The 26300-nt window shown below is 39.4% G+C and overlaps 1 protein-coding gene across 6 annotated transcripts in view; it reads right to left on the bottom strand.

Moving 5' to 3' along the window:
- The window catches only part of COBL (cordon-bleu WH2 repeat protein), a 289300-nt gene that overhangs the window by 162474 nt on the left and 100526 nt on the right, over positions 1–26300 (bottom strand). For all 6 annotated transcript variants that reach the window (XM_037837168.1, XM_037837170.1, XM_037837171.1 and 3 more), the window contains exon 2: positions 15935–16138. In XM_037837168.1, coding sequence (XP_037693096.1) covers positions 15935–16138 — 204 coding nt within the window. The remainder of the gene's footprint in view (positions 1–15934; positions 16139–26300) is intronic.

Below are 26300 nucleotides of genomic sequence, written 5' to 3'. Positions count from 1 at the left end.
AAATTTCCAGAGAAGAAGTTTAGGGTAAACCTCTCCTAAAGCATAAGTCCTTTCCCTTATCTATTTCTTAAATAAGTAACTCACATGGCAATTATTTCAGGTCATAATTATGCTTCACAGGTGTCACCAACTGGGTGTCACCTGTAAAGGCTCAGCATTTACTCCCGTCTCCTATCCAGTTAGTAATTAAGTAACATCATGTTTCTTAACCCTGGACCTATGCGTGAAGTTTTCGAGACTCAAGCATTCCAGACTCGAGCATCCAGACTCCCTTAACTTTAAGTATTTTGGTAGGGCCTGGAAGCTCTAACACTCACAAGCCCCCGGATGGGCCTGCTGGTCAATACTGCTGTGAATCTGTATTCTTTCAGCTCCTTATTAAACATTATCTTTATATCAACAGTGAACTAAAATGAACCAAGAAGGAGAGCAACATCACCAAGGACCCAGAGACGTGATTTTCTACCGAAAAGCCTCAGCATAGCAAACAGAATTAGTATAAATGCTAAAACAACAACATATCACTTATTAGGATTTGAGGTAGATCTGTGATGGGCCCAGAGCCAGGCTGGGATGCTCACATAACATTATTTCATTTAATTCTCACAAAGCCCGAGACACAGGGACCCCTCCTTGGTTTACTATGAGGAGGTAGAGCTGGGATACAAACACTGCTCCACCTGGAGCCGACTCTGCATTCCCTCTCTATCATCTCTGACCAGTTCCTTTCCACTATATAAATGAAGAAAAAGAAATTATCAAACAAAATATTTGAATTAATTTTCAAACTGAATAAACCTCTGTTTGTTCAGTCTAACAGTTGTGAACATGTTTGAAACATCTAATTAGAGGGAGGTGCCTTCTGAAAGGAGAGCCTGGGATGGTTCAGGCTTAATGCGCTTTTCTCATTACAAAGAATAAACTTGTCTTGCCATAACAGAAGCCAGTTCTTATAGTTTAATATACTAGCAGAGTGATGATTTATCACTTATTTTCTGTCCAAATAAATAATTGGGTGCCTACGTCTCAAGTGGATTTCCTCCGAAATCAGCTGAAGGAATGACGACTCAAGAACAATGGTATAGCTTTCACTCTTTCCTGACCCTGCTGTAGGACCAATTCTTTCCAGCCAGCGCTCCTTAGTCTGAAAGCTGCAGCTGCATTTCCTTCCTTCTTTCCTTCCTTCCTTCCTTCCTTCCTTCCTTCCCTCCCTCCCTGTCTTTCTTTTCTTCTTATTTTTTTTTTCAATAGTAGGGGCTGGAAGAGGTTTATCAACAAAATGTTTATGGGGGGAGTATTACTGACCCATAGTATTGGTGTGGTACATTTGCAACTGTTGATGAAAGAGTATTAAAATATTATTGCTAACTATAGTCCATAGTTTGCAAAAGGTACATTTTTTCCCTATATACCCCTCTATTATTGAGTCCTTATAATGATGGAATGACTCATTTTACACATTCTTGCCTCACACCCCCAGTCTGGCCTTGCTGCCCTGCTCCCACCTGCCCGTTGATCCACAGCTTTGCAAATGCCCCACCCTTTCCTTAGGGATTGGGTATCTTTTCCCACATCAGCAGAGTGGCTGGTGAAGGGATTCTGGGATGAACCCTAGCACCACCACTTCCTATTTCTCCGCTGGGGCAGCTGACCTCCTTGGGCCTTAGTTCCTTCTCTGTTTGGAGACAATGACAGTAACCCCTAGGGCTCCCAGAGTTGTTAGAGTGGGACAGGAATTAACATTTGTAAGGCACTTCACACCCCCAGTGCCAGGCATGTGCTAAGTGCTGTCTAAGTGTTTGCTAAATAAATAAATTTGTTCCTATCTTTTTCTATTTTGGATTCTATGTACCAGCATGTTCAACCAGGCTGTGGGTAAAGGGTCACCTGTGTTTGTCTGAACGTCACACTGCCCTCTGCAAATACCAAAGAAATCAGACCCTCTGAAAGTACGGTCCTCGAGGCATTGCAGGATAAAGGGGCCCCAATCTTATAAAGAATCTAATGAAGACAATTTAGAAATGAAAAGTCAGGTGTATTGAGGAGCTGACTAGACTCTCAATGCCAGGAACCTAAAGCTTCTCCTAGACCCAGAGGAGGTTTCCATACGAACCCCATTTTCAGAGACCTCGAGAAAATCAGTATCACCCTCTCCCCGTTTCCCCCCATATACAGTCAATCTTCATTATTCACAGATTCCACCTTTGCAAATTCACCTATATGCTGAAATGTATTTGTAGCCCCCAAATCAAACCTCGTGACACTTTCACAACCATTCACAGACATGGGCAGAGCTGCAAAAAATTTGAGTCACCCAACGCATGCATCCCCAGCTGAGGTCGAACAAGGGAACGTTCTGCCTTCTTGTTTCGGCTCTCCTACTCTAAACAAGCATCCTTTTCGCGGTCTGTTTAGTTCTACAGTGTTTGCATTTTTGTGCTTTTTGTTGGTGATTTTCCTGCCTAAGTGGCCCCTAAGCATAGTGCCGAGGTGCTGATCAGCGTTCCTAAGCACAAGAAGGCTTAGGGAGAAAATATGCATGTTAGATAAATTTTATTCAGGCAGGAGGTTAGTACTGCTGGCCGTGAGTTCCATATTAATGAATCAACACCTTATTTAATGAGCTCCAATAACCTGCCCTACAGTGGGATTTATGTTCAAACTTGTTTACATTTATTTTTAGAGACTTTGTTTAGATGTTGCTCTAAAATGTTAGGAAGGCAATTATGATACCCTTTTTACATGGGGTCAAAGGGAAGCAGGCTCAAAGAAGCTGATGCAACCAAGAACTTCCTAGGGAATCTTCGTATGCTAACTTAAGGGGAAATAAAAGATATAAGATACCTTTAAACAGAAACACACAGAAACAAGGTTATGCATTGATGGACTGGGGAACATGTTGTGACCAGAAGCTCAAAAGAACATAACTCTGCATTTCCCTTAGATGTGATGGTTCAGTATTTGCTACGTCAGGGTTCTTGGGGACTTCACAGAGCGTAACTACCATGAGTAACAAAAATCAGCATGTAAAATACATACATATACATGTACATATACATATACACATATGCATATACATTTACATACCATATATACTATATATTATATACCTATATATGATATATCCCTATGTAGTATATATACTATATATTACATATACCTATGTACTATATATACCTATGTATTATATAAACATATTTTATATATATATATAAATCAGGTTAAATCCTAGGTTCAATAAAAGAGCAAAGATAGAAAGAAAGGGGATTGATTATCCTAAAACAAAGTAAAAGGGGTGGAGGGTTCTGAGAGTAAATCTCTTGGTTTTTCTCTCTCTGCTGCACCTCATTATTTCTTCCTCCTAACTTCTTTGTCTCTCTGTTCCCCAAATCTCTTTTATTAAATGCCCATCATGAAGAGGTGAAATTTATTTTTTCAGCATTTGTTGTGTACTCTACTTTACAATATTAAAAATGAGTAGGTTTTTTGTACCTTTTTTTCTTTAAAAAATACAAATTATTTTTAAATGTGTATGCTCTTCAATTCTTTTTTTTTTAAAGAGACCGTAACTTTAGTTAAGCAGTCTTATTACATCCATAGCTCCTTTTGAAAACCCCAGCAGAGAGAGAAAATAGAGAAGCGTGGCTGTGTGTGCACAACAGGCTCTTTCCTGGGGAAGTACAGGCAGGAGATCGGGTGACAGAGAGCAAGCTGTAGGGGGAACAAACACTTAGCACATGGGGGAGAGAGGCCAAGCCACATTTCCATCAAGGCGTGGCTGATTAAATCAACTGTCCTCGAATCCACAGGTCTTCCTGTCTAAATCCCAAAGCCAGCCGTTCTAGCTAGACCCTCTGATGCAGTTCAGTGTAGACACAGGAGACAAATACTCCCTCTGTCACGATGGGGCTGCAGTAAGATCATTCTTGGCCTGCTTAAACTAACCATTGCAATAATTCTCTTCTTCATGTCATTTCACCAGGGAGCGCTTGAGCTCATTCTCAGGACTGTTTGTGTACCCACGGCCCCCTGACATGTAGCTGAGCAGGTGACTGCGTTAGAGCATGGTTCTCAACAGTCAACATGTAATCAGGACCTACAAGGCTTGTTAAAACCCAGATTCCTGGGTCCCAACCTACAGAATATCAGGCTAAATAGGTCTGGGTTGGGGCTGGGAATCTGCATTTCTAACAAGTTCCCAAGTGATCCTGCTATTCCAGGGATCATACTTTGAAAACTACCGCACTTATAATGGCATTGAGAACGTGCGCGTTGATTGAATAAATAGGTCACTTAGTGCTGAGCCTACAAATTTACTTCCTGACAATGGTCAAATAAAGTGAATGCCATAAGCTCTGTTAAATCTTGCCTGGTTTCAGGTGTGGGACCAAGGCCAGCCTGTGGCTTTAAGCCCTGGGAGAGGTAAACCATGGTGGAGCAGAACCAGCATCCAGCCCTGGGAGAAAGTCCATGAAAACATAATATGGCATCAAAGAGGCAGGATGAGATGTGAGAGGGAGTCCTCCAAAGGTGGCCCAATGCAAAGTAAAACACTGGCAGAACACGAGAAACGGCAAAGAAGGGGCAGGAGACCTGAAGAAGCATATCAGATGGAGGCAGGACTCCAGGTGGAGGCTGGAGTCCACAGCGAAGATTCGTTCTTACGGAGAAGTGGGTCTTGGGCTGATCAACCGAGGCAGGAAGGAACAAGGCAATCAGTAAAGGATCAGGGGTGCCTGCATCTCAGATACAAATCAGAAGTCAGCAGAAGTGGAACCCAAGATTAATGATGGCGGGGCAATCAGGAGGACACCGTCCAACCCCAGAGAGTTGGCCACACCCTCAAATATCCCAAACGGCTTCCTGGCCAGACAGCCACAGCAAACACACCGAGTCCTCACACAGGAGTAGGGAGAGGGCATGGCTTCTGGAAAGGCATTTACATTTTAACACTGTTTAAAAGACAGGGCTGGTTGGAGCCCCTGGATCTAGAGAGAGGTGCAGAGACTGGGAATCCTGGAAAGCCTCAGTTCTCCTGCCCAGGACTGACACCTAGGAAGGCTGCGTGTACACAGGTGACCTCATACAAGAGGTGCATTCAAGTAAGGTTCAGGCTTCAAAGTATCCCTTTGCTGACCTATATCTTGGAAGTCATGTTACTTCGGAACCTAGAACACTCTGTGCCCAGATTATAAGGAAGTAAGGACCTGTCCACGTGCTTCTCATTTGGTAGATGAGACTCACTGGGAACATCCCCTGGGGGATGTGGCACACAGCCCCAGTATTCTTCCAGTTGCCTGCTAGACTTTATCTTAAAAATGCACGTGAGTTTTGCATTCTACTCTTAATATACAATCATGTTCCCTAGTTTGAGGAAAATCAATGTCCTGATGCACTTTAGTTTCCTTGTGGAAACTGGAATACCACCTCAGGTCTCCAAGGATCTACTGGATGGATGAGGAGATGCCCTGGAATGTGGCCACACAAACTGACCAGACCCACCTCCCCTTCTCAACTGAGATTCAAGCAATATTGGGCTACCTGCTTCTTACACAAACTGGCCATTTTGCAAAAGCTATTTAGTTTCTTCTGGTTCCCAGTCCTGTGCAACAGTTAATAATTCAGTATGTATTTTGCTCAATGAATGCATACATATGTTCATATTTTTTAAATCTATCAAGTTCTCAAAAGTTGAGCCTTTACCTCTGTATGACTGGTATAAGGACAATATAAAAAATAATAGTAACTGCTTTCTGCAACCTACTGCTCGTAACCCAAAGAAACAAAGCCTTAATGATGCAGAAACATTTGGGGAAGGTACACCATTAGAAATGGTGAGTTAAAACCTGGGTGACCAAATGCATTACACAGGATGGTCAGAAAGGCTGCTTGATGAAAGTCACATACAGCTAAGTTTACCAATATGGGCTCCATGTCTCATGAATTTACTCTATTTAGAAGAGGGTTCTTCAAATGAAGACACAAATAAAACAAAACAAGTGTCCATCTCGTTATTCAGAGAGTGGTCTTTTGGCAGACATCCCAGTATAGAGCATTAAAACTGCCAGGGCCACCTTCACTCCCAGAACTCCTCTCCTCTCCTCTCTGGGACACTTGAGCCCTGAAGCAAAGCAAGAACAAGCTTTCTCCAGCCCCGGAAGCAGGGAGCTCTCCAAGGCGCAAACCCAAGGCCACCAGCTCCTCAACAGCTTCAGGCCCAGTAGGGACTGTCAAGCCACCTGAGAGGCTTCATGATCACCTTGTTGGAGGAGATCAGATAAAGAACAAGCCAGCATGGTTGGCCCTCACAGCCTCTCTTCCACTTTACCTCGAAACAGGTGAGCTCTCTCCAGAAGGAATGCAGAGGCCCAATACCTGCCCTCTTCTGTGGTACTCCTGTGCTAAAAATCCTGCCTCATTGTAAACTACCCCCAGTTGCCATCAGGGGTCCCACAGCCCTTGGAGTCAGAATCACAAGACTAAATACGGAAGATCTCCTCTCTTCTGCAGAGGAAGTGCTTGCCTCTTTCCCACCCTGGGCCTCTTGAATACATGCACCCACTGGGACATGACTATCCCACCACGTAAAAATAACACACCTCCCACACTCTAAACGCCTGGCCCACTTTCAGGAAGCTCCCTTTTGGCTGATGGTGTTGTCTCTTCAAAGATCTTAACGTGATTGGATGGTACCCTCCCTCCAGCAGCCATCTACGGGGCTGGGAACGCCACTCCTAAAAATATGCTGGAGCATCTTTCTCATGAATGGCCCAGAATGCTGATTCCATGTCTTAATCTCTGTAAACACGACTTGAAGTTCTGTTTATGCTTTTAAATCCAAGGGAAGCTAAAAAAAGAAAATTGCTGTGATATGGAAAATGGGATCACCAAAATCCAATTACCAAAGTATTTTCTTTATAAGAATCTTTCATGTCAAGAAATAATATGGTTAAGGGGCTGACTGTAAGTTAATACTACTTGCTTATCCTATAAAAGGCATGCATGTTCTTTACTAAATCCACTGTTTAAAACAGAAGAGAGAAACCACACTGACAAAAAGTAAACAGTAGAACTGTTTTAAGCAAGGTTCAGGAATTTGGCTTCAGTGTACTCTTGTATTATTAAAGAGTATGACACACAAAACCAATTCCCAAAGAGTGAAGCATCAGCATTATCTATCGTAGCAACAACTCACTTAAGGTAGCCCAGGAGGCTGCCGTGACTCAGTTAATTCTACAGAAAACCTCGGAGACGAGATTATAATTTACTATACAGAAAACAGAAATCTTTTAATACTCTAATGTTACACCCATTCTTAGTAACTACACTGCAAAATTGCATGGTGGCTTCTGCTTTACGAGTGGAATAAAAAGAAATTGCACTTAAATTTTGAAGAACCTGTTCAGTTTGAAAACATTTTTCAAAATTACATTTTTCCTTTTCAGGCAGATTTTCCATCTCTTTTCATGCCTTTGTAAAACTGGGTGATTGTGCTGCAGTGTTAAGAAATGGCCCACAATGCCATCTTCTTATAAAATATGTAGCTGGGATTTAGGCCTCAGAGAAGTGGTTCTTGACTAACATTCCAGTCCCTCTACCAGTGTGAAATTTATCCAGAGGAAATGAAAATCAGATCCTCTTCTTTGTTCATGGGGTACACGGTGTTGGATCTCTACCTGCTTACATATTCTACTTGGGACCATTCTTCCAATCAATTTTCTTTTCTTTATGAATTCAACTTTTCCTGTGCTACCTCTAAAACAATACCCAACCCTTAGTAGATAAACGTAAAAAAAAATTAGCAACCTTTTAGAGGCTAAAAAGAGCTGAACTAAAAACACTAAGGGTAGAAATCTGATTTAAAAGTCAAAAGTTGATCTATTTTAATACTGCTATTGCTTTAAAAGGAATGCTACAATTTTGGCCAGAATCATATGTACTTTAACTTTAGTTCCCAGAGATGCTTGCTAGGATTCAAAATTCTTAATGCAGGGTATTGACAGTTCTATGTTCATCTCCATCACAGAGTGTAGTGACTGCTCAGTAACAGGTAGGTGGCTGTTATCATCATTAGCATGAGTAGCATTAAATAGAATTTGAGGATCAGTCCTTAAAGTGCTCAACTAATTCGACATCGCAATCTATATCTGGAAATCATGAAAAGCACTTTTCATGACAATAAAAAACTAGAAGTAATCCAAAACTGTCACTGATAAAAATTTATGCATACATTAAATTAATATTTTTTTTAAACTTTAATAATATGATACATTTCTCAAGTGATAAAGTTAAGTGGGAAAAGTATACAACTACTTCTCTGTATAATGAAATGGGCCAAATTTATAGAGACTGGCTGGAGAGCTCTGATTCCAGGAGAATGAAAAAAGAAAGCTACAAACATCTAAAAATGCTGAGGATTTTTTTGTTTTTCAAATGCTAAATGCATGATTGGGCTAGAAAGAAAGTTACAAAGATCCTGTACTGATTTGTATATATTATGTTCCCTAGAAAAAGCCATGTTTTTTGATGCAATCTTGTGGAGGCAGACATATTAGTGGGGATTAAGTTGGAATGTTTGGATTAGGTTGTTTCCATAGAAATGTGCCCCACCCAACTGTGGGTGATAACTCTGATTGGATAATTTCCATGGAGGCGTGGCCCTGCCCATTCAGCATGGACCTTGATTAGTTTACTGGAGCACTATATAAGCTCAGACAGAAGGAGCTAACTTGCTACAGCCAAGTGGGACACTTTGAAGAATGCACAGAAACTGAGAGAGTAGCTGCAGATGAGAGACAGTTTGAAGACAGCTGGTGAAAGCAGACTCTTGCTCCGGAGAAGCTAAGAGAGGACAAACACCCCAAGAGCAACTAAGAGTGACATTTTTGAGAAACTGCAGCCTAGAGAGGAATATCCTGGGAGAAAGCCATTTTGAAACCAGAACTTTGGAGCAGATACCAGCCACGTGCCTTCCCAGATAACAGAGGTTTTCCAGATGCCATTGGCCATCCTCCAGTGAAGGTACCCCATTGTTGATGCATTACCTTGGACACTTTATAGCCTTAAGACTGTAAGTGTGTAACCAAATAAATCCCCTTTATAAAAGCCGATCCATTTCTGGTGTTTTGCATTCTGGCAACATTAGCAAACTAGAATAATCCCCATGGAGGGAAAACATGAGAGGAGGAAGAACGAGGGAGATAAGTAATCTCTGAAGCAGATAGCTACCTGGGGCATCTGCTCTCTGATTTTAACAGCACCCAGGAACGAGGAGACAAACCCCAGGCCTGTGCCAGCAGACAGTCAAACCCCACCTGAAACTGGAACAATCAAGATTAAGCCTTCATGAAAAGCTCAACAAGCAAAGGGGTGTGGGGGGTGGGAATCTATAGTAAGGACAGGTGATGAACTTGTCTGAGTGTCGGAAGTGTAGGCAAATATGTGCTTCTCTTAGTTGGATTCTGGATTCATCCTACCAATGTGAATCACAAGAGGACAACTAAGTTTAATGTGGCTCCAGATTGGTGGTAACCCAGGAAAAGAGAAGAACCAAAAACAAATCCTCTCTGGATAAAAGCATCTCAATCCAGGCCTGAAAAGCTCCTCTTGGATAGAAATTCCAATCATTATGTGATTAATATTTTTAAAATTCACAAGGAACATGGCACCATGAGTGAATGAAAATCAACAGACAAAAAATCAAAAGCAAGATGGACATAAAAAATTTCTGATATTGAAATTATCAGATACAAAGTATAAAATTAATACAATTTAAAAAGTAAAAAGGGAATTCATACTATGAGTAAGGTAAAACAGACTATCAAAAATGACCAGAAAGATTTACAAATAACCAGATAGAATTACCAGATATGAATGTTTGAATTTGTGAAGTAAAACAGTTAAATAGAAGGTCAAACAGCAGGCAAAACTCATCTAAAGAGAGAGCAAACTGAAAGATGTGAATAAAATGTCCAGAATCAATTGCAGAATGTCCAAGAGATGGAACATTCAGAGTGTGAACTTAAGAGACGGAGAAAGAAATTTCCAGAAAGCAACAGAGAGACTAGGGAAGGGGCAATATTGAACAAGCTAATAATTGAGAATTTCCTGCAACTGATAAAAGATTTAAATTCATGTTCAGGAAATACAATGGAATCCAACCAGGCTAAATAAAAAAATATCTATACACAGGCAGGGGTATCATGACATTGAGGAGCACCAAAGAAAAAATCAGGCAAAGAAGAATGCAGAGAGATACCACCTACAAAGAAATTATAATTGGACCAACAGCTGATGTTTCAATAATTATAATGGAAACCAGAAGATGATGGAATAGCATCTTCAAAGTATAAGAAAAAGCAAATGTTAACCCCAAATTGTTCAGCTAGCAAGATCACCTTTCAGGATAGAGGAAAAATTAAAGGTAATTTCAAACAAGGATAAGAGCATTAATCACTGACAGATAATCACTAAAGTATATGTTACAGAAAGAAGGAGCATAATTCCAGGAGAAAGATCTAAGGTGCAAGAGGAATAGAGAATTAAACAATTAAAAATATGCAAGAAAATCTAAACAAAAAAAAATTACATAAAACAATCATAATGTCTACTTTGGGAAATTAAAAAAAAAAAAGAACTAAAATAGCTATTTTACATTGAAAGAGATAATTGAAGCTAAAATATTCTAAGCTCTTATACTATCCAGGAGAACATCAGTTAGATTATATCCACACGGTATAATTTGTAAAATAAGTAAAAGAGTAGAAAAGGGATTGAAAAAAGTCTTTCAAGCCATTAGGTACCAAAACCCCAAAAAAGAAGGGAGAAATCTCAATCTAAAAGAAGAAGAAGAAGAAGAAAAAAAGTAGGAAAGCAAACCATAAGAAAGTACACAGATTTTCACAGCTTCTATAAAGGAAACAAAACTTTTTAAAAAGACAGAGGGGAAGGGATTTGGGATCCAGCTGTGCCAGTTTGTATATATTATGCCCCCCAGAAAAGCCATATTCTTTAATGCAATCTTGTGGGGGCAGACCGATTAGTCTGTTGATTAGGGTGGAAATGTTTGATTAAATTATTTCCATGGAGGTGTGGACCCCGCCCATTCAGGGTGGGTCTTGATGAAAGCACTGGAGTCCTGTAAGAGAGCTCACAGACAGAAGGAGCTCAGAGCAGCTGAGAGAGACTTTTGGAGACATGCTTGGGAGCTGACAGAGATGCAGAGAGATGCTTGGAGATGTGGACAGAAGGACATTTGGAGATGCTAAACTAAGAGATGAAGCCCAGAGTTTGCCCGGGAGAAGCTATGAGAGGACTCAAGATGCCTAAAGAGAAACACCCTGGTAGAAAGAAGCAAGGACACATAGGAGCTGATAGAGGAGCTGAAACACAACCCAGGAGTAAGGGACAAGCAGATGCCAGCCATGTGCCTTCCCAACTGACAGCGGCGTTCTGGATGCCATTGGCCGTTCTTCTGTGAAAGCATCCTCTTGTCAATGCTTAGTTTAGACACTTTCATGGCCTTAGGACTGTAAATTTGTAACCAAATAAGCCCCCTTTATAAAAGCCAATCCATTTCTGTTAGATTGAGTAACAGAAGCTCTAGCAAACAGGAACACCAGCCAACCAATTTTATGAAGCTTAAACAACCTCCAACCCAAACCAGATGTGACAATGTGAGAAAGGAACTTTATAAACTGCATCTCATTCATGAGCACAGACATAAAAAACTATAAACAAAAGATTAGAAAACTGAACAAGAAAAACATAGAATAAAAAGATAGTACATACCAACCAAGTTGATCTTAAATCTGTAAAACAAGGTTGGCTTACCAAAAGAAAATATATTATTGCATTTCACTAAATTAAAAGCTCAAAGACAAACACATGACCAATTTGAAAAATCTCTACACTCATTTCTGACAAAAAATATTTACAGAATAGAGAAGCAAACTTCCTTAACTGAAAAAGTGGTTCTATGGTAAATGGTTAACAAAACACCTTCCCCTTCTGCTTGAGAACTTAACCTATTATTAATGTTTTAATGCCGTTCCCTGGGCAACCTGATAAATTGGTATGTTGCCTATATTGCTATTTAACATGACCCATGGTAAAAATGATCTCTGACTGCTAAAGTGTATCTGGACTAGGACAAGAGATGAGGATTCCACAGCTTTGGGTTTGCTAAGTATAGTGACTCTTCCATCTGGCATGCCTCTTGCAGAGACCCTGGAATCTCCAGCTATGGAACTACTACAGGAGATATTGGCTCTGGGGGGACATAAGGCTTCAAGCCAGGCCACTCCCACATCAGTCTAAAGTCGATCTCATCTTCTTGCACCTGAGCACGACTGCTGTGTGAACTGCTGCAACTGAAGAGGAATGCCTGATGCTTCCCTGGCGGCACCACTTTGCAAAGCAGTTTGTCATCACCTATTACAGCTGAAGATGTGGATCCCAAGTATCATCCTGAGACTCAACAGTTCCAATCCTAGATACAGACCCTAGGCCTGGAGCCATGATCTTCAAATTTTTGTTCTCACATCCCATAAAATAATTAAAGACTATTTACCCTTTTTCCCATTAAACTGTCACCTTGAATTTTCATTAAATTTTTAACAGTTTGAAAAGATGTAATTTCTGATATAATCTGAATATTGAAACTTTAAAATAAAACTGTCACCACTCTTCTAAATGTATCCATCAGAATAAAAACACCAGAGTGATGTGATATCCACCATTATCCATTTTACAATACTTGAAAATATTCCTTTTAAGTAATTAACTATGCCAGTTTGTGTATTTATGTCCCCCAGAAAAAGTCATATTCTCTAATGCATTCTTGTGGGGGCAGAGGTATTAGTGGGGATTGGGTTGGAACCTACTGGTTCAGTGTCCATGGAGATGTGACCCACTCAACTGTAGGTGATAACTCTGATTGGATAATTTCCATGGAGGTGTGGCCCCGCTCATTCATTGTGGGCCTTGTTTAGTTTACTGGAGCACCATATAAGCTCAGACAGAAGGAGCTCATAGTGAGCTGGAGCTGAGACAGACATTTTGAAGATGGCCATTGGAAGCTGATGCAGACATTCTGGGGAAAGCCATTTTGAAACGCAACCTTGGAGCAAGCAGACGCCAGCCACGTGCCTTCCCAGCTAACAGAGGTTTTCCAGATGCCAATGGCCTTTCTCCAGTGAAGCATTAACAAACTAGAACAATAACTATATATGATTTTGCTCTCATTTTCCTAGAAACACTATTTCCATTCATTTCCCCATAGAAATTATGCAAATATATTTTTATGCTTGAAAGTTTTTGCAATTGATCCCTCCACCATACTTCTCTACCACAAAATGTGCACTTTGATGTCCTGTGACTTTGTTGAAATTTTGAATACAGACTGAGTTATTACTAATAGTAATAATAGTAACCATACAAAATTGATCAAACATAATTGTGATGCATTCTGGGAGCTATTAAACATAAAATTTGAAATTCTATTGGTAATAAAACTCTAGATTCTATGACTGGAGGAGGCTTTGCCAATATTTCAAACACTCCCTCTTGTGAGTGAAGGAGGAAAAAGAAGTGTATATGGCCACAGATACATTCACAGGCAGATCAGCTTTAAGAAAATTACATGTGGGAACTGAGGATCTGGAAATTGATTCCCTTAAGCCTTTCAACTAGCCACCTACAACGCTTACCTTTAAAAGTGCACACACCCCTGTTTGAAATCCACTGCCCTAGAGAAACTCTTGCACATCTTCCAAGAGGGACGTACAAGAGTCTTCATAGCCTCATTGGGGGGAACAAACAACTAGTTACTACCCCAACTTCCACCAATGGGACAACATATAAATAAATTGTGCTGTATCCACCCGATGCAACAGCTGACAGAAAAATAATTTTACTGATATATTCATGAACATGAGCACATTTCATAAACAAAATACTGATATTAAAAAATGCAAGTCTCAAAAGAATCACACAGTAAGACACCCTCTCCATAAACTTTTAAATGATGCCATATATTGTTTAAGGATACATACGTATGTGGCAAAAACTAGAAAAGCCAGGGAATTATAAACACAAAATCCTGGGGGTGGACAGAGAAGGGATTCACCTGGGAAGGGCATCGAGGGTATGGTTAGGTTTTGTTTCTTAAACTGGATGGTGGGTACAAGGGTCTCTTTTAAAATTCATTTTTTGTATACCTACATACAAGCACATAAACACATACACCAATTCTTTCATGTGCATTACAAATTTCATAATACTTTACAGGGGAAAATGTGAAAATGACTAGAAGAAATAAACCAAAAAATGTCATCAGTAATTATATCCTAATGGCAGAGTTTATGGTGAATTTTTTCCTTTTCTATTTTCCTGCAGTTTGATAAAATATTTGTTAAGAATAATCATTATTGTATTGCATCCATTTTGTTAAAAAATATTATGCATGCACTCTACCCTAAGGTCAAATATAAATCATACTATTCCATAGCTTGAAAAGCACACATTATTAGAATTTAGCCAATTTTCTTTATCCAGTTTGCTTTAAGCTTAGAGATATGCTTTCTCATTTTAACAATTTTATTTTACAAAATGCATTGTTAGCACATTAAAGGAATTTCATAAAATTCAACTGTACCCTCCTGCTGATTCATTTTGCATATATTCCTTCTAATCATCTAGATATAAGCAGGTACACTTCTTAACTTATGACTCAATTACCTCTAGGTACATGTTACACTCAGAAAAAGTACTAGGTGGTTTCTCACAAAGACACCAATGAGAGACCAGAATGAGCTTCAGGTTTTCTTTCCCTTTGGATTTTTAAAATCTATGTACAAACCTTCTGTCACCACATGTAATTCAGCAACTTGCCCACTTTCTATCCAATTCCAGCCGTATAGTCTTTAAGTAAAACCCTGAATTTATGCCCAGCTGAGAGACGAGATTTCCCAATCTTACTTTCACAGCTACAAGTGGCTAAAGAGTATAAGTTGTAGATGGGGCTTTCAGGATGGCTTTTAAATAGAAAAATGGCGGGTGTTCCATTTTACCTTTCCCCCTTTTTTCGGATTCCTGCCTGGAGCTCTAGCTGCCATCTTGGACAATGTGGTGACATTGAGACTAGATCTCACTGCTGAGAATAATGGAACAGAAATCAACAAAATGTGGATCCCTGGCAACTATGTAGGCCCACCAAAGCAGAATGGAGTGCCACCCTCTGGATTTATTTTCTGGAGTCTTTGTTACTAGCAGCTGGATCCTACAGAAACACCCTTCGTTATTTTACTAATAATTTCAACAACACATCATCTCTCCAGAACTAAAGCTGAGTATACACCTTTATATCAACGCACACAAACTACACCTGTGTCTTATCCTGACATAATGATGGTTAAATTTCATATCCATGGGTTGGATTCTATCCTTTAATCTAAACTTGAATTGTTTTCATCTGAAAAAGGTGATTGCTAACCATATTTAGGTGCTCTCTAGGTAAGTTTGTAAGTGGACACTGGGATGATTAACTCAGAGGGCTCCCCTCCTGACTATGTAGTTTTAGAGCCAGGGACTTGGGCAACTCTGGTTTTTGGTCAAATCTGGGGTTTGGTCACCTATGAGGAGACCTGACCATACCTGACCTCCTTCCTGAGCCTACCCTCTACCGGAAGTGAGCTGTGGAGCCTGTCCTGGCTAAGGATTAAGGTAAGCAGTGGTTAGGGCAGTTCTTTCAGGTGAGGCACTTCAGGTTGTCCTAGGTTATTACCAAGGACCAGATTTATACCCATAAGGCCTCGCGAGTCAGACCTGACAGGAGGAGGACATGCGACACGTCAGAAACCGCTCTTCAGTTCTCTTCCCTGGACTCGCAAATGGGGACACAAAGCCTTCTCCCTGCCACTCCCTGGCCTCTTACCCCCCATCCACCACACTCTTCTTCTCCAGCCCACTGGGGAGCACCACAGTGATATCCACCAGGCTGTTCCACAGATTTTCTTTCATGTTGATAAGGTTCTGCTGAGGGACGAGGGCCAAGTCTCTGTTGGGTTTCCGTTCACCGTGAACATTTGGAGTAGCAGGTTTTCCAGGAGGAGGTGGGGCACGGGCCTTCATTTTCCTCCTGAAAAAAAAAAAAGGAAATGCAAAACGACTGAATGAAGTGGCAGTTTTCAACATAAGAAGTTAAGACAATCATCTAATGATAGCAACTTTTAAGTACTTTCTTAATAATAATTCATTCTTGTAAGTATTTATCCCTCTTCAGAAATGCCTTCCAATTTGCATAGCCTTTGTAAAATCCATATAAAATAAAAATAAAGTCAACTTAAATAAATCAGTTGATTTAAAAATCAATATGCAGGACTCCTCAAGGCTAAAAGAAATGTCAGTTTCCCATTCAAAAATTTTTTTTCACATGCCAAAGTACATGGGAAATATAATATCCTTCATAAATAATTAAAAAAAATTTAAGACCAATTTTTGAAAGGAAGTGTTCCCGGCAAGAAACATCCTAAAAACATATTCACTAACTAAGAGTGACTCTATCATATTTTTTAAAGGCCACAAATCAAGGCTGGTACAGCTCAGTCTGCTTTACCAGTCCTTTCTGAATCACTGGGTGGATTACAAATCACAACTAATGAAGTAGACTCCACTAAAGGTCAGCAGTGTTCCAGCGTTGTCAGGTTCTGAGGATGTGGAATCCATGGATCCACAATACTGAGGCTGTGTTGGAACCATTACTCTATTAGCCAGAAAGTCCATCAGACCAACACTTATTGACACATGACACTGTAGAGGTATGTGGCTGTTTGGCTATGAGTAATAGCGTCTTCACATGCAACCCCTTTTCACTCTGTGTTCACCTTATTTCTGACTCTGCTTTGGAAGTTCAATTCACCTTGCAGGAGATTTCTAAACCAGCCAGCTTCCTACCTAAACATTTCTAGAACACTCTTGTCTCCTCCAGATTAGTCAGGTAAGGCCATGGACATTATGAAGCATTGGATATTTTATAATGATTTTATCTAGCATTTATTCAGCACCTAAAAACACTAGGACCTGTGCTAAAAATCACCTTAGTAAGTTTACATCCTTCAGTCCTCAAAATATTTTGCAGCTGGGGAAACTAAGTCTATGAGGGATTCATAGCTCAAAGAAAGTCATACAATTATTTGGTGTTGGAGCAGACATGGAAACCAGACCTGGGTGATTCCAAACAGCTTACCCTTGTCCACCTCACTCTCCAACCTCATATCATACTCTAGACAGAGGATCCAGGAAGAAGCAACATGAGCCCTCAGAGCAGCTTAAATTCTACTGGCAGATCAATATTCCTGGCGGCACTGTACGCAAGATATCAGAGGCACAGTAATTCCATTTCTAGAAATTTATCCTAATGAAATAATTGCACAAGAGTGCATTGCTGGAAATTCAGAGATGCTCATTAAAAAATCATTTTAAAAGCAAACAAACAGAACAATCCAACTACACATCAAGAAGAGATATTGCAATAAATCATGGTACTCAAAAACAATGTTAGGCCTGTAGTTGTGAAAAATGCCTTAAAAGTATATTATTGATGCGCAAAAAAACGCTCAATGCAGATTTAAAAGCACAAGCTTCAAACATTATTTTTAACGAAAAATCCATTTTAAAAGTATATATTATACATCACGAAACAGTCTAGAAAGCTATGCAGTAAATAATAAACAATAATTATTTCTGGGTAGTGGGGGAGCATGACTAGTTTTTTTCGCATTTCTCAGCATTTTCTAATTTTTCTGTAATATCACTTGTAAAATAAAGGAAGTCATTTTAAAATGGGGAAAAAATGGCAAACGGGATTCAGATGAGGATATAAAATTACCAGTGTTCGTGTCACTGGTTAATAAAGACAAGGAAACAACACTCAGATCTCATGTCTTCTATGATAAGTAGATATAAATTAGATATAAATTAATTTTTTTCTTTTTAAAAATTGTACATTTATACATATATTTACCATTTTTATGCTCCATTCTTACCTATTATGTACTTTTTTCTTTTCAACTCAGAGAAATTAGTCAACATCTATTGCATTATACTAATGGTTGTACATTTATTAATTTGTTTATTCCTCATAATTACTCTATTGTTATTCCAATTTTATAGATGAAAAAGTGTGGGCATAGAGAGCTTAAGTCATCTTTACAATATTACACGGTGGCCTAGCTAATATCAAATCCAGACCAGTTGGCTCCAGAGCCTGAAATTTTAACTGCTCTGTTATTCAGCCTCTATTAGGAAGAATGGTTGTCACCTCATTTTATAGATGCCAAAAATAAAGCCATAGAGAAACAATGTAATGTCACTGACATTATCTCCCAAAGATGTCTTCAGAATAAAAAATGTGTTCATTTGATCATTTTTTTTTTTGAATTGTGAAATCAGTGTTTTTATTTTTCCTTTCTTGCATTCTTTTTTTTTATTTTGATCTTCTGTTTATTTTTTTGGTGTTTTGATTTTGCTGATTCTAATGTATGTTTTTACAGATTTTTAAACTTTTAATTTTGAAATAATTTCAGATTTACAGGATAGTTGCAAAAAATAATACAACTCCAAACTCCGACATAATACCCCTCACCCAGATATCCAGATCTACCAAATTTTAACATTCTGCCACATTAAAAAAAAATTTCTTTATTAGAGAAGTTGTAGGTTTACAGAAAAATCCTGCAGATAATAGAGTTCCCATATAGGCTCCCCACACACAGTTTTCCCTATTATTAACACTTTGCATTAGTGTGACAACTTTGTTAAAATTCATGAAACAATACTATTATAATTATACTATTAACTGTAGCCCATAGTTTACCTTAGGGTTCAATGCTTACATTGTACAGTCCTATGGAGTTTTGAAAATTTTTATTCTGGTAACATACAGACAGCCTAAACTTTTCCTTTTAACCACATTCAAATATAAAGTTTAGTGGTATTAATTTCCTTCACAATGCTGTGTTAACATCCCCACCATCCATTACCAAAACTTTTTCATCACCCCAAACAGAAACTCTGTACCAATTAGGCATTAATTCCCCATTCTGTTCCCCTATCCTGCTCCCTAGTAACCTGTAATCTCATTTCTGAGTCTAGGAATTTGCTTATTATGCTTATTTCGTATCAGTGAGATCATAAAATATTTTTCCTTCTGTGTCTGACATTTCACACAGCATGATGTCTTCAAGGTTCATCCATGTTGTCACATGTATCAGAATTTCATTCCTTTTTACAGCTCATTAATATTCCATTGTATGTATATTCCACATTTTGTTTACTCATCAGCTGATAGACACTTGGGTTGCTTCCACCTTTTGGCAATTGTGAATAATGCCACTATTAACAGTGATGTGCAAATATGTGTTCAAGTCCCCGCTTCCAATAATTTTGGGTATAAAACTAGAAGTGGGATTGCAGGGTCATATGTTAAGTCTGTACTTTCTGAGGAACAGCCAGTTTTCCACAGCAGGTGTAGCATTATACATTCCCAACAATAATAAATAGGTGTTCTTATTTCTCCACATAGTCTCCAACACTTGTTGTTTTCCTCTTTTTAAATAGTGACCATTCTAGTGGGTGTGAAATGGTATCTCATTGTGGTTTTGATTTACATTTCCCTAATGGCTAATGATGTTGAGCGTCTTTTTATTTGCTTATTGACTGCTTGTATATCTTCTCTGGAGAAATGTCTATTCAAGTCTTTTTCCCATTTCATTTTTTAATTGGGTTGCTTTTCTTCTTGTTGTTGAGCTGGAAGATTTAAAAAAATATATTCTGGATATTAAACCTTATATACATGGTTTCCAAATATTTTCTCCCATTCTGTAGGTTGTCTTTATACTTTCATTATGAAGTCCTTTGATGCACAAAAGTTTTTAATTTTGATGAAGTACTTTTTATCTATGTTTTCTTTTGTTGCTTGGGTTTTGGTATAAAGTCTAAGAAAATATTGCCTAACACCAGGTCCTCAAGATACCTCCCTATGTTTTCTTCTAGGAGTTTTATAGTTTGGTTCTTATATTTAGGTCTTGCACACATTTTGAGTTAATCTTTGTATATGGTTGTTCCAGTTTGCTAAAGCTGCCATTATACAAAATAACAGAAATGGATTGACTTTTATAAAGGGAGTTTATTAGGTTACAAATTTACAGTTCTAAGGCCATAAAACTGTCCAAACTAAGGCATCAATAAGAGGATACCTTCACTGAAGAATGGCTGATTGCATCTAGAACACCTGTCAGCTGGGAATGCACATGGCTGTCATCTGCTGGTCCTTTGCTCCCAGGTTGTGTTTCAACATGGCATTCTCCAAAATGTCTCTGGGCATCTGTGTGAGCTTCTCTCTCTCAGTTTCTGTGTATCCTTGCTTCTTTCTCCCAGGGTGTTTCTCTCTAAGCATCTGGGTGTCCTCTCTTAGCTTCTCCAGGGCAAACTCTGGGCTCCATCTCTTATCTTAGCATCTCCAAACTTCCATCTGTCAGCATATCCAAGCGTCTCTAAGTGTTAGCAAGCGCCAGCCTATTTGATCATTTTTAGGAAACAAATATATTTTCCAAGTCAGGATGATTATTTCTGGATACCAAGAAAACCGGCTTGAATTCTTTCAGAACATACCAGGTCAAAAGGGAAGCGGCTACTGATCCATTTATTTACTCAGGAGCACTGTGATAGGAGTGGGAGGCTGGAAAGAGGCAGATGTTTCAACTTCCCCTCTCACTTATCCCAAATAAACAATCTGTCACCAACTACCCAGAGTCACCTTTTGTGATAGGTTTTCACCCACCCATTCTTCTCCATATCCTCTTTCACCACACTGGTCCAAGCCCTCACCTCTAACATCTGCACAAAATCCGAGTCTTGTAACAAAGCTCTGTCCCTGAAATCTGGCCTCCTCTCAATTAATTCTATTTCCTACTTAGATTCCTTTATGCCACAAATATTTGCACACAGCCTGGTGTCTCACACACCTACCAGAGTTGTTCCCCATTGATGTCAACGTCAGCTGCAAACCTGCAGACTGCAAGGATGCCCAGATGTCTCTTTATTTGTCCAGCACAGTGCTGTATGTGTGCATTGAAATGAGTCAACGTTTTTTAAATGGGGACATTTCACAACAACCAAATGAATTTCTGGTGTCTTTTGAAAATAATTAAAAGATCAAATAATGCCCCAAACACCTCACAGCAAAAACAGGCTGTATGTTTTCATCTGGACCCACTGCCTAAGTGGACCTGTTGACTCAGTGGCATGGTATATCTGTCCCCTGTAGATTTGTAAATTGATATCCAAACCACTGAGAGAGCCTGGAAATCGGGATTCTCCACTGACTCCTCAATCTTCAACCACACGTCAATCTGCCTCCACTATGCCAAGAAATCTGGTCTAGATTGCACTGTTCTGGAAAACTTATGAATGTCCCCATTGGCTTTGGCTTAGCCATACCCTCTGCCTTATATTCTTTGACCTTTGAAGATGTGAAGACATAGTTCAAAACCACATCTTCTGAGAACCTGTTTTCAGGTGCTCTAGGCTTAAGGGCACATATGACCAACACTAGGAATTCTCTACTCTAGCCATATACAAGAATCACTTGGGAAACATAAAAAAATGCCTAGGTCCCACCACGGACCAACTAAATCCAAACCAAGGGATGGTCTAGATTAATGGATTTCAATTTTTTTATTTCAGAATGAAGGCTCTGTTTGTAACATTAAAAAAGAACTGCAGAGGCGGGGCAAGATGGCGGAGTGGTGAGGAGCAGAATTTCGTCTCTCCCCTAGAGCAGCTGGCAATTACCCAAGAACTATATGAAACAGTGTTTTCGGGGTCTCCAGTAACCAGTCACACATTGGACACAAGTTTGGAATTGGAGGAAAAGCTGAGATCGCAGCGAACATTGTAAGTTCCCAGGACCAGGGATCTGGCGCCCCTCCCCACCCAGACCTCACAGACTGTCTTGCTGCAGGCTCCCTGAAAGGGGGGAAAAAAAAACAAAAAACAGCAGTCTGCTGAGGGCAAGAAGGGAGGCTCAACCCAGCCTCAAGTGCAGAATTAATTAACAAATTAATTAACTAACTTTGGGAGCTGGGGTGCTAAAGAAGGGCTGGGCTCTGAGAAGTGGGGGCACGTAAAAGCGGGCACCCATTCCCAGATTCCAAAAAAAAGCCATTTTTTTTTTTCCCCTACATTTTGTCCCTTCTGGCTTCTCACTGATCCCTTATCTTTTTGCATTTCAATAGCCCCCGGCAGGGGTGGAACTGAAGCGGTTGGAGAGTAATTATCAGACAATAGCCCAAAGCATATCTTTAAATGCTCTATTCTGACACTGACAAAACCTCCAGGCTGGGTAAAGACTTTTAAAAGAGACTCTTTTTTTTTTTTTCCTTTTTTCTTTTCTATTTTTTTTTTTTTTTTAATCTAAAAGTAATATATGTGGTTATTTTCCATCGGAAAGCCCAGGTTGAGGGACTAGGCTGGGCTTGGAGGAGACAGAGTACCCACAGTGTCTTTGAATTCTGTATTCACTACTGAAGGCCTCCACCCCCGTCTTTAATTGGCAACTCAGGCTGACCAAGGAATCTACCTGGAGAGGCCCCAAAGAGGAGAGAGGAGAAGGGAATAGTGCCCCTGAGAGACAACTGGAGTTCTGAGGATTGGGAGAGTGGAGGGAGGTCCAGCTCAACCTGCAGTCCTCCTTCTGGGAATTCAGACCCCAGGGGCTGGAATTCAGATTCCGGCTTCAGTCAGCCACGCCCCTGACAGGATCAGAGTCACCAGGAGAACTAAAGGCTCCATACCTCCTTACACTGGTGGGGGAGCTGTGGGCTGGCAAGCACCACCTGCTGGACAGGAGAGGAAAAGCACCAATTCTAAAGGCCTCATAGGAGGGTCTCATTCTCAGGAAAACTCCACACCCTCCCAATGAGACCTGGGCCTCACTAGACTGGGAAAATCTGACCAGGGTCGACCACATCTGAGGAGACCCACTCACAAAAAGGTTACATAGAGGCAGAGCAAGAAACAGAAAAAACAAGAGGGGAAAAATTCTGATCAACTAAATAGAACCTAAGTTAGAGGTCTAGAATAAATTGAACTGAATAACAGAGGCCAGAGAACAAAGCCAACTAACAAGAAAATCACTAGGTAAAAGACAGAAAACAAGCTCCAAAATAAACTAATCAAGAAAATCAGATGCCTAGACAACTTAAGATAACAAGCCATACCAGGAAACACGAAAACATGGACCAGCCAAAGGAACAAACTAATAGCTCAGCTGAGACACAAGAGTGGAGGCAACTAATGCTAAATAAATTTGATGAAATGAAGGAAGATATAGCAAAAGAGCTGAAGGATATAAAGAAGACACTGGCTGACCATAAAGAAGAATTCATAAACTTAAAAAAACAAATGGCAGAACTCATGGGAATGAAGGCCACAATGGAGGAGATGAAAACACAATGGAGGGACACAACAGTAGATTTGAACAGGCAGAAGAAAGGATCAGTGAACTGGAAGACAGGTCATTCGAATTCATACACACAAAAGAACAGATGGTGAAAAAAATGGAAAAATATGAGCAGGGTCTTAGGGAGCTGAGTGACAACATGAAACACACAAATATATGTGTTATGGGTATCCCAGAAGGAGAAGAGAGGGGAAAAGGGGCAGAAAGAGTAATAGAAGACATATTCACTGAAAATTTCCTAACTCTTATAAAAGACAGAAAATTAGAGATTCAAGAAGTACAACGTACCCCAAATAGAAGAGATCCCAATAGACCTACTCCAAGACACTTACTGGTCAGATTGTCCAATGTCAAAGACAAAGAGAGGATTCTGAAAGCAGCAAGAGAAAAGCAATCCATCACATACAAGGGAAGGTCAATTAAGACTATGTACAGATTTCTCTGCAGAAACCATGGAGGCAAGAAGACAGTGGCATGATATATTTAAGATTCTGAAAGAGAAAAACTGCCAACCAAGAATTCTATATCCAGCAAAACTTTCCTTCAAAAATGAGGGAGAGATTAAAACATTTTCAGACTAACAGGCACTGAGAGAGTTTGTGAATAAGAGACCAGCACTACAAGAAATACTAAAGGGAGTGCAACAGGCTGATAGGAAAAGACAGGAGAGAGAGAGTTGGAGAAGAGTGCAGAAATGAAGACTATCAGGAAAGGTAAAAGGAGAGGAAAAAATAAGATATGACATATAAATTCCAAAAAACAAAATGATAGTAGAAAGTACTGCCCTTACAGTAATAACACTAAATGTAAATGGATTAAACTCCCCAATAAATAGACACAGACTGGCAGAACGGATTAAAAAACAGGACCCATCTATATGCTGTCTACAAGAAACTCACTTTAGACACAAGGACAAACATAGACTGAAAGTGAAAGGTTGGAAAAAGATATTTCATGCAAATAACAACCAGAAAAAAGCGGGAGTAGCTATATTAATATCAGACAAGTTAGACTTCAAAAGCGAAACAATTAAAAGAGACAAAGAAGGACACTATATATTAATAAAAGAGTCAATTCATCAAGAAAACATAACAGTCATAAATATTTATGCACCAAGCCAGAATGCCCCAAAATTCATGAGGCAAACACTGAGATCACTGAAAGGAGAAATAGATACCCCTACAATAATAGTTGGAGACTTCAATACACCACTCTCATCAATGGATAGAACTACCAGACAGAGGATCACTAAAGAAACAGAGATTTTGAATAGTATGATAAATGAAATAGACTTGACAGACATTTATAGAACACTACATCCAACAACAGCAGGATACACTTTTTTCTCAAGTGCTCATGGAACATTATCTAGGATAGACCACATGTTGGGTCACAAAGCAAGTCTCACCAAATTTAAAAATACTGATATTATACAAAACAGTTTCTCAGACCACAATGGAATGAAGTTGGAAATAAATAAAAGGCAGAAGGTCATAAAATTCACAAACATATGGAGGCTAAACAACACCCTCTTAGAAAACCAGTGGGTAAAGGAAGAAATTACAAGAGAAATTAGTAAATACCTCGAGGCAAATGACAATGAAAACACAACTTATCAAAACTTATGGGATGCAGCAAAGGCGGTGATGAGAGGGAAATTTATTGCCCTAAATGCCTATATTAAAAGAGAAGAGAGAGCAAAAATTGAAGAGTTAACTGCTCACCTGGAGGAATTAGAGAAAGAACAGCAAACTAACCCCAAAGCAAGCAGAAGGGAAGAAATAACAAAGATTAGAGCAGAAATAAATGCAATTGAGAACAGGAAAACAATAGAGAGAATCAACAAAACCAGAAGTTGGTTCTTTGAGAAAATCAATAAAATCGATGGACCACTGGCTAGGCTAACAAAAAAAAAAAGAGAGAGAGCAGATGCAAATAAATGCAATCAGAAATGGGAAAGGAAATATAACTACCGACCCTGTAGAAATTAAGGAGATAATGAGAAGATACTATGAGCAACTGTATGCTAATAAACTAGACAACTTAGATGAAATGGACAACTTCCTAGAAAAGCATAAACAACCAACATTAACTCAAGAAGAAATAGATGACCTCAACAAACCAATCACAAGTAAAGAGATTGAGTCAGTCATCAAAAAGCTCCCAAAAAGGAAAAGCCCAGGACCAGATGGTTTCACATGTGAATTCTACCAAGCATTCAAGAACAAATTAGTACCAATCCTGCTCAATCTCTTCAAAAAAATTGAAGAAGAGGGAAAGCTACCTAACTTTTTCTATGAAGCCATCATCACCCTAATACCAAAACCAGGCAAAGATACTACAAAAAAAGAAAATTATAGACCAATTTCTTTAATGAATATAGATGCAAAAATCCTCAACAAAATACTCGCAAATCGAATCCAGCAGCACATTAAAAGAATTATACACCACGACTAGGTGGGATTTATTCCAGGTATGCAAGGCTGGTTCAACACAAGAAAATCAATTAATGTAATACACCACATCAATAAATCAAAGCAGAAGAACCACATGATCATCTCGATTGATGCAGAAAAGGCATTTGACAAAATTCAACATCCTTTCCTGATGAAAACACTTCAAAGGATAGGAATAGAAGGGAACTTTTTCAATATGATAAAGGCAATATATGAAAAACCCACAGCTAACATCATACTCAATGGGGAGAGACTGAAAGCTTTTCCTCTAAGATCAGGAACAAGACAGGGATGCCCACTATCACCATTGCTATTCAACATTG

The sequence above is a fragment of the Choloepus didactylus genome, chromosome 5 (genome assembly GCF_015220235.1).
Source record: "Choloepus didactylus isolate mChoDid1 chromosome 5, mChoDid1.pri, whole genome shotgun sequence".
NCBI classification, from domain to species: domain Eukaryota; kingdom Metazoa; phylum Chordata; class Mammalia; order Pilosa; family Megalonychidae; genus Choloepus; species Choloepus didactylus.
Note: the sequence above shows the minus strand (reverse complement) of the source record. Positions and strands in the feature narration are given on the sequence as shown.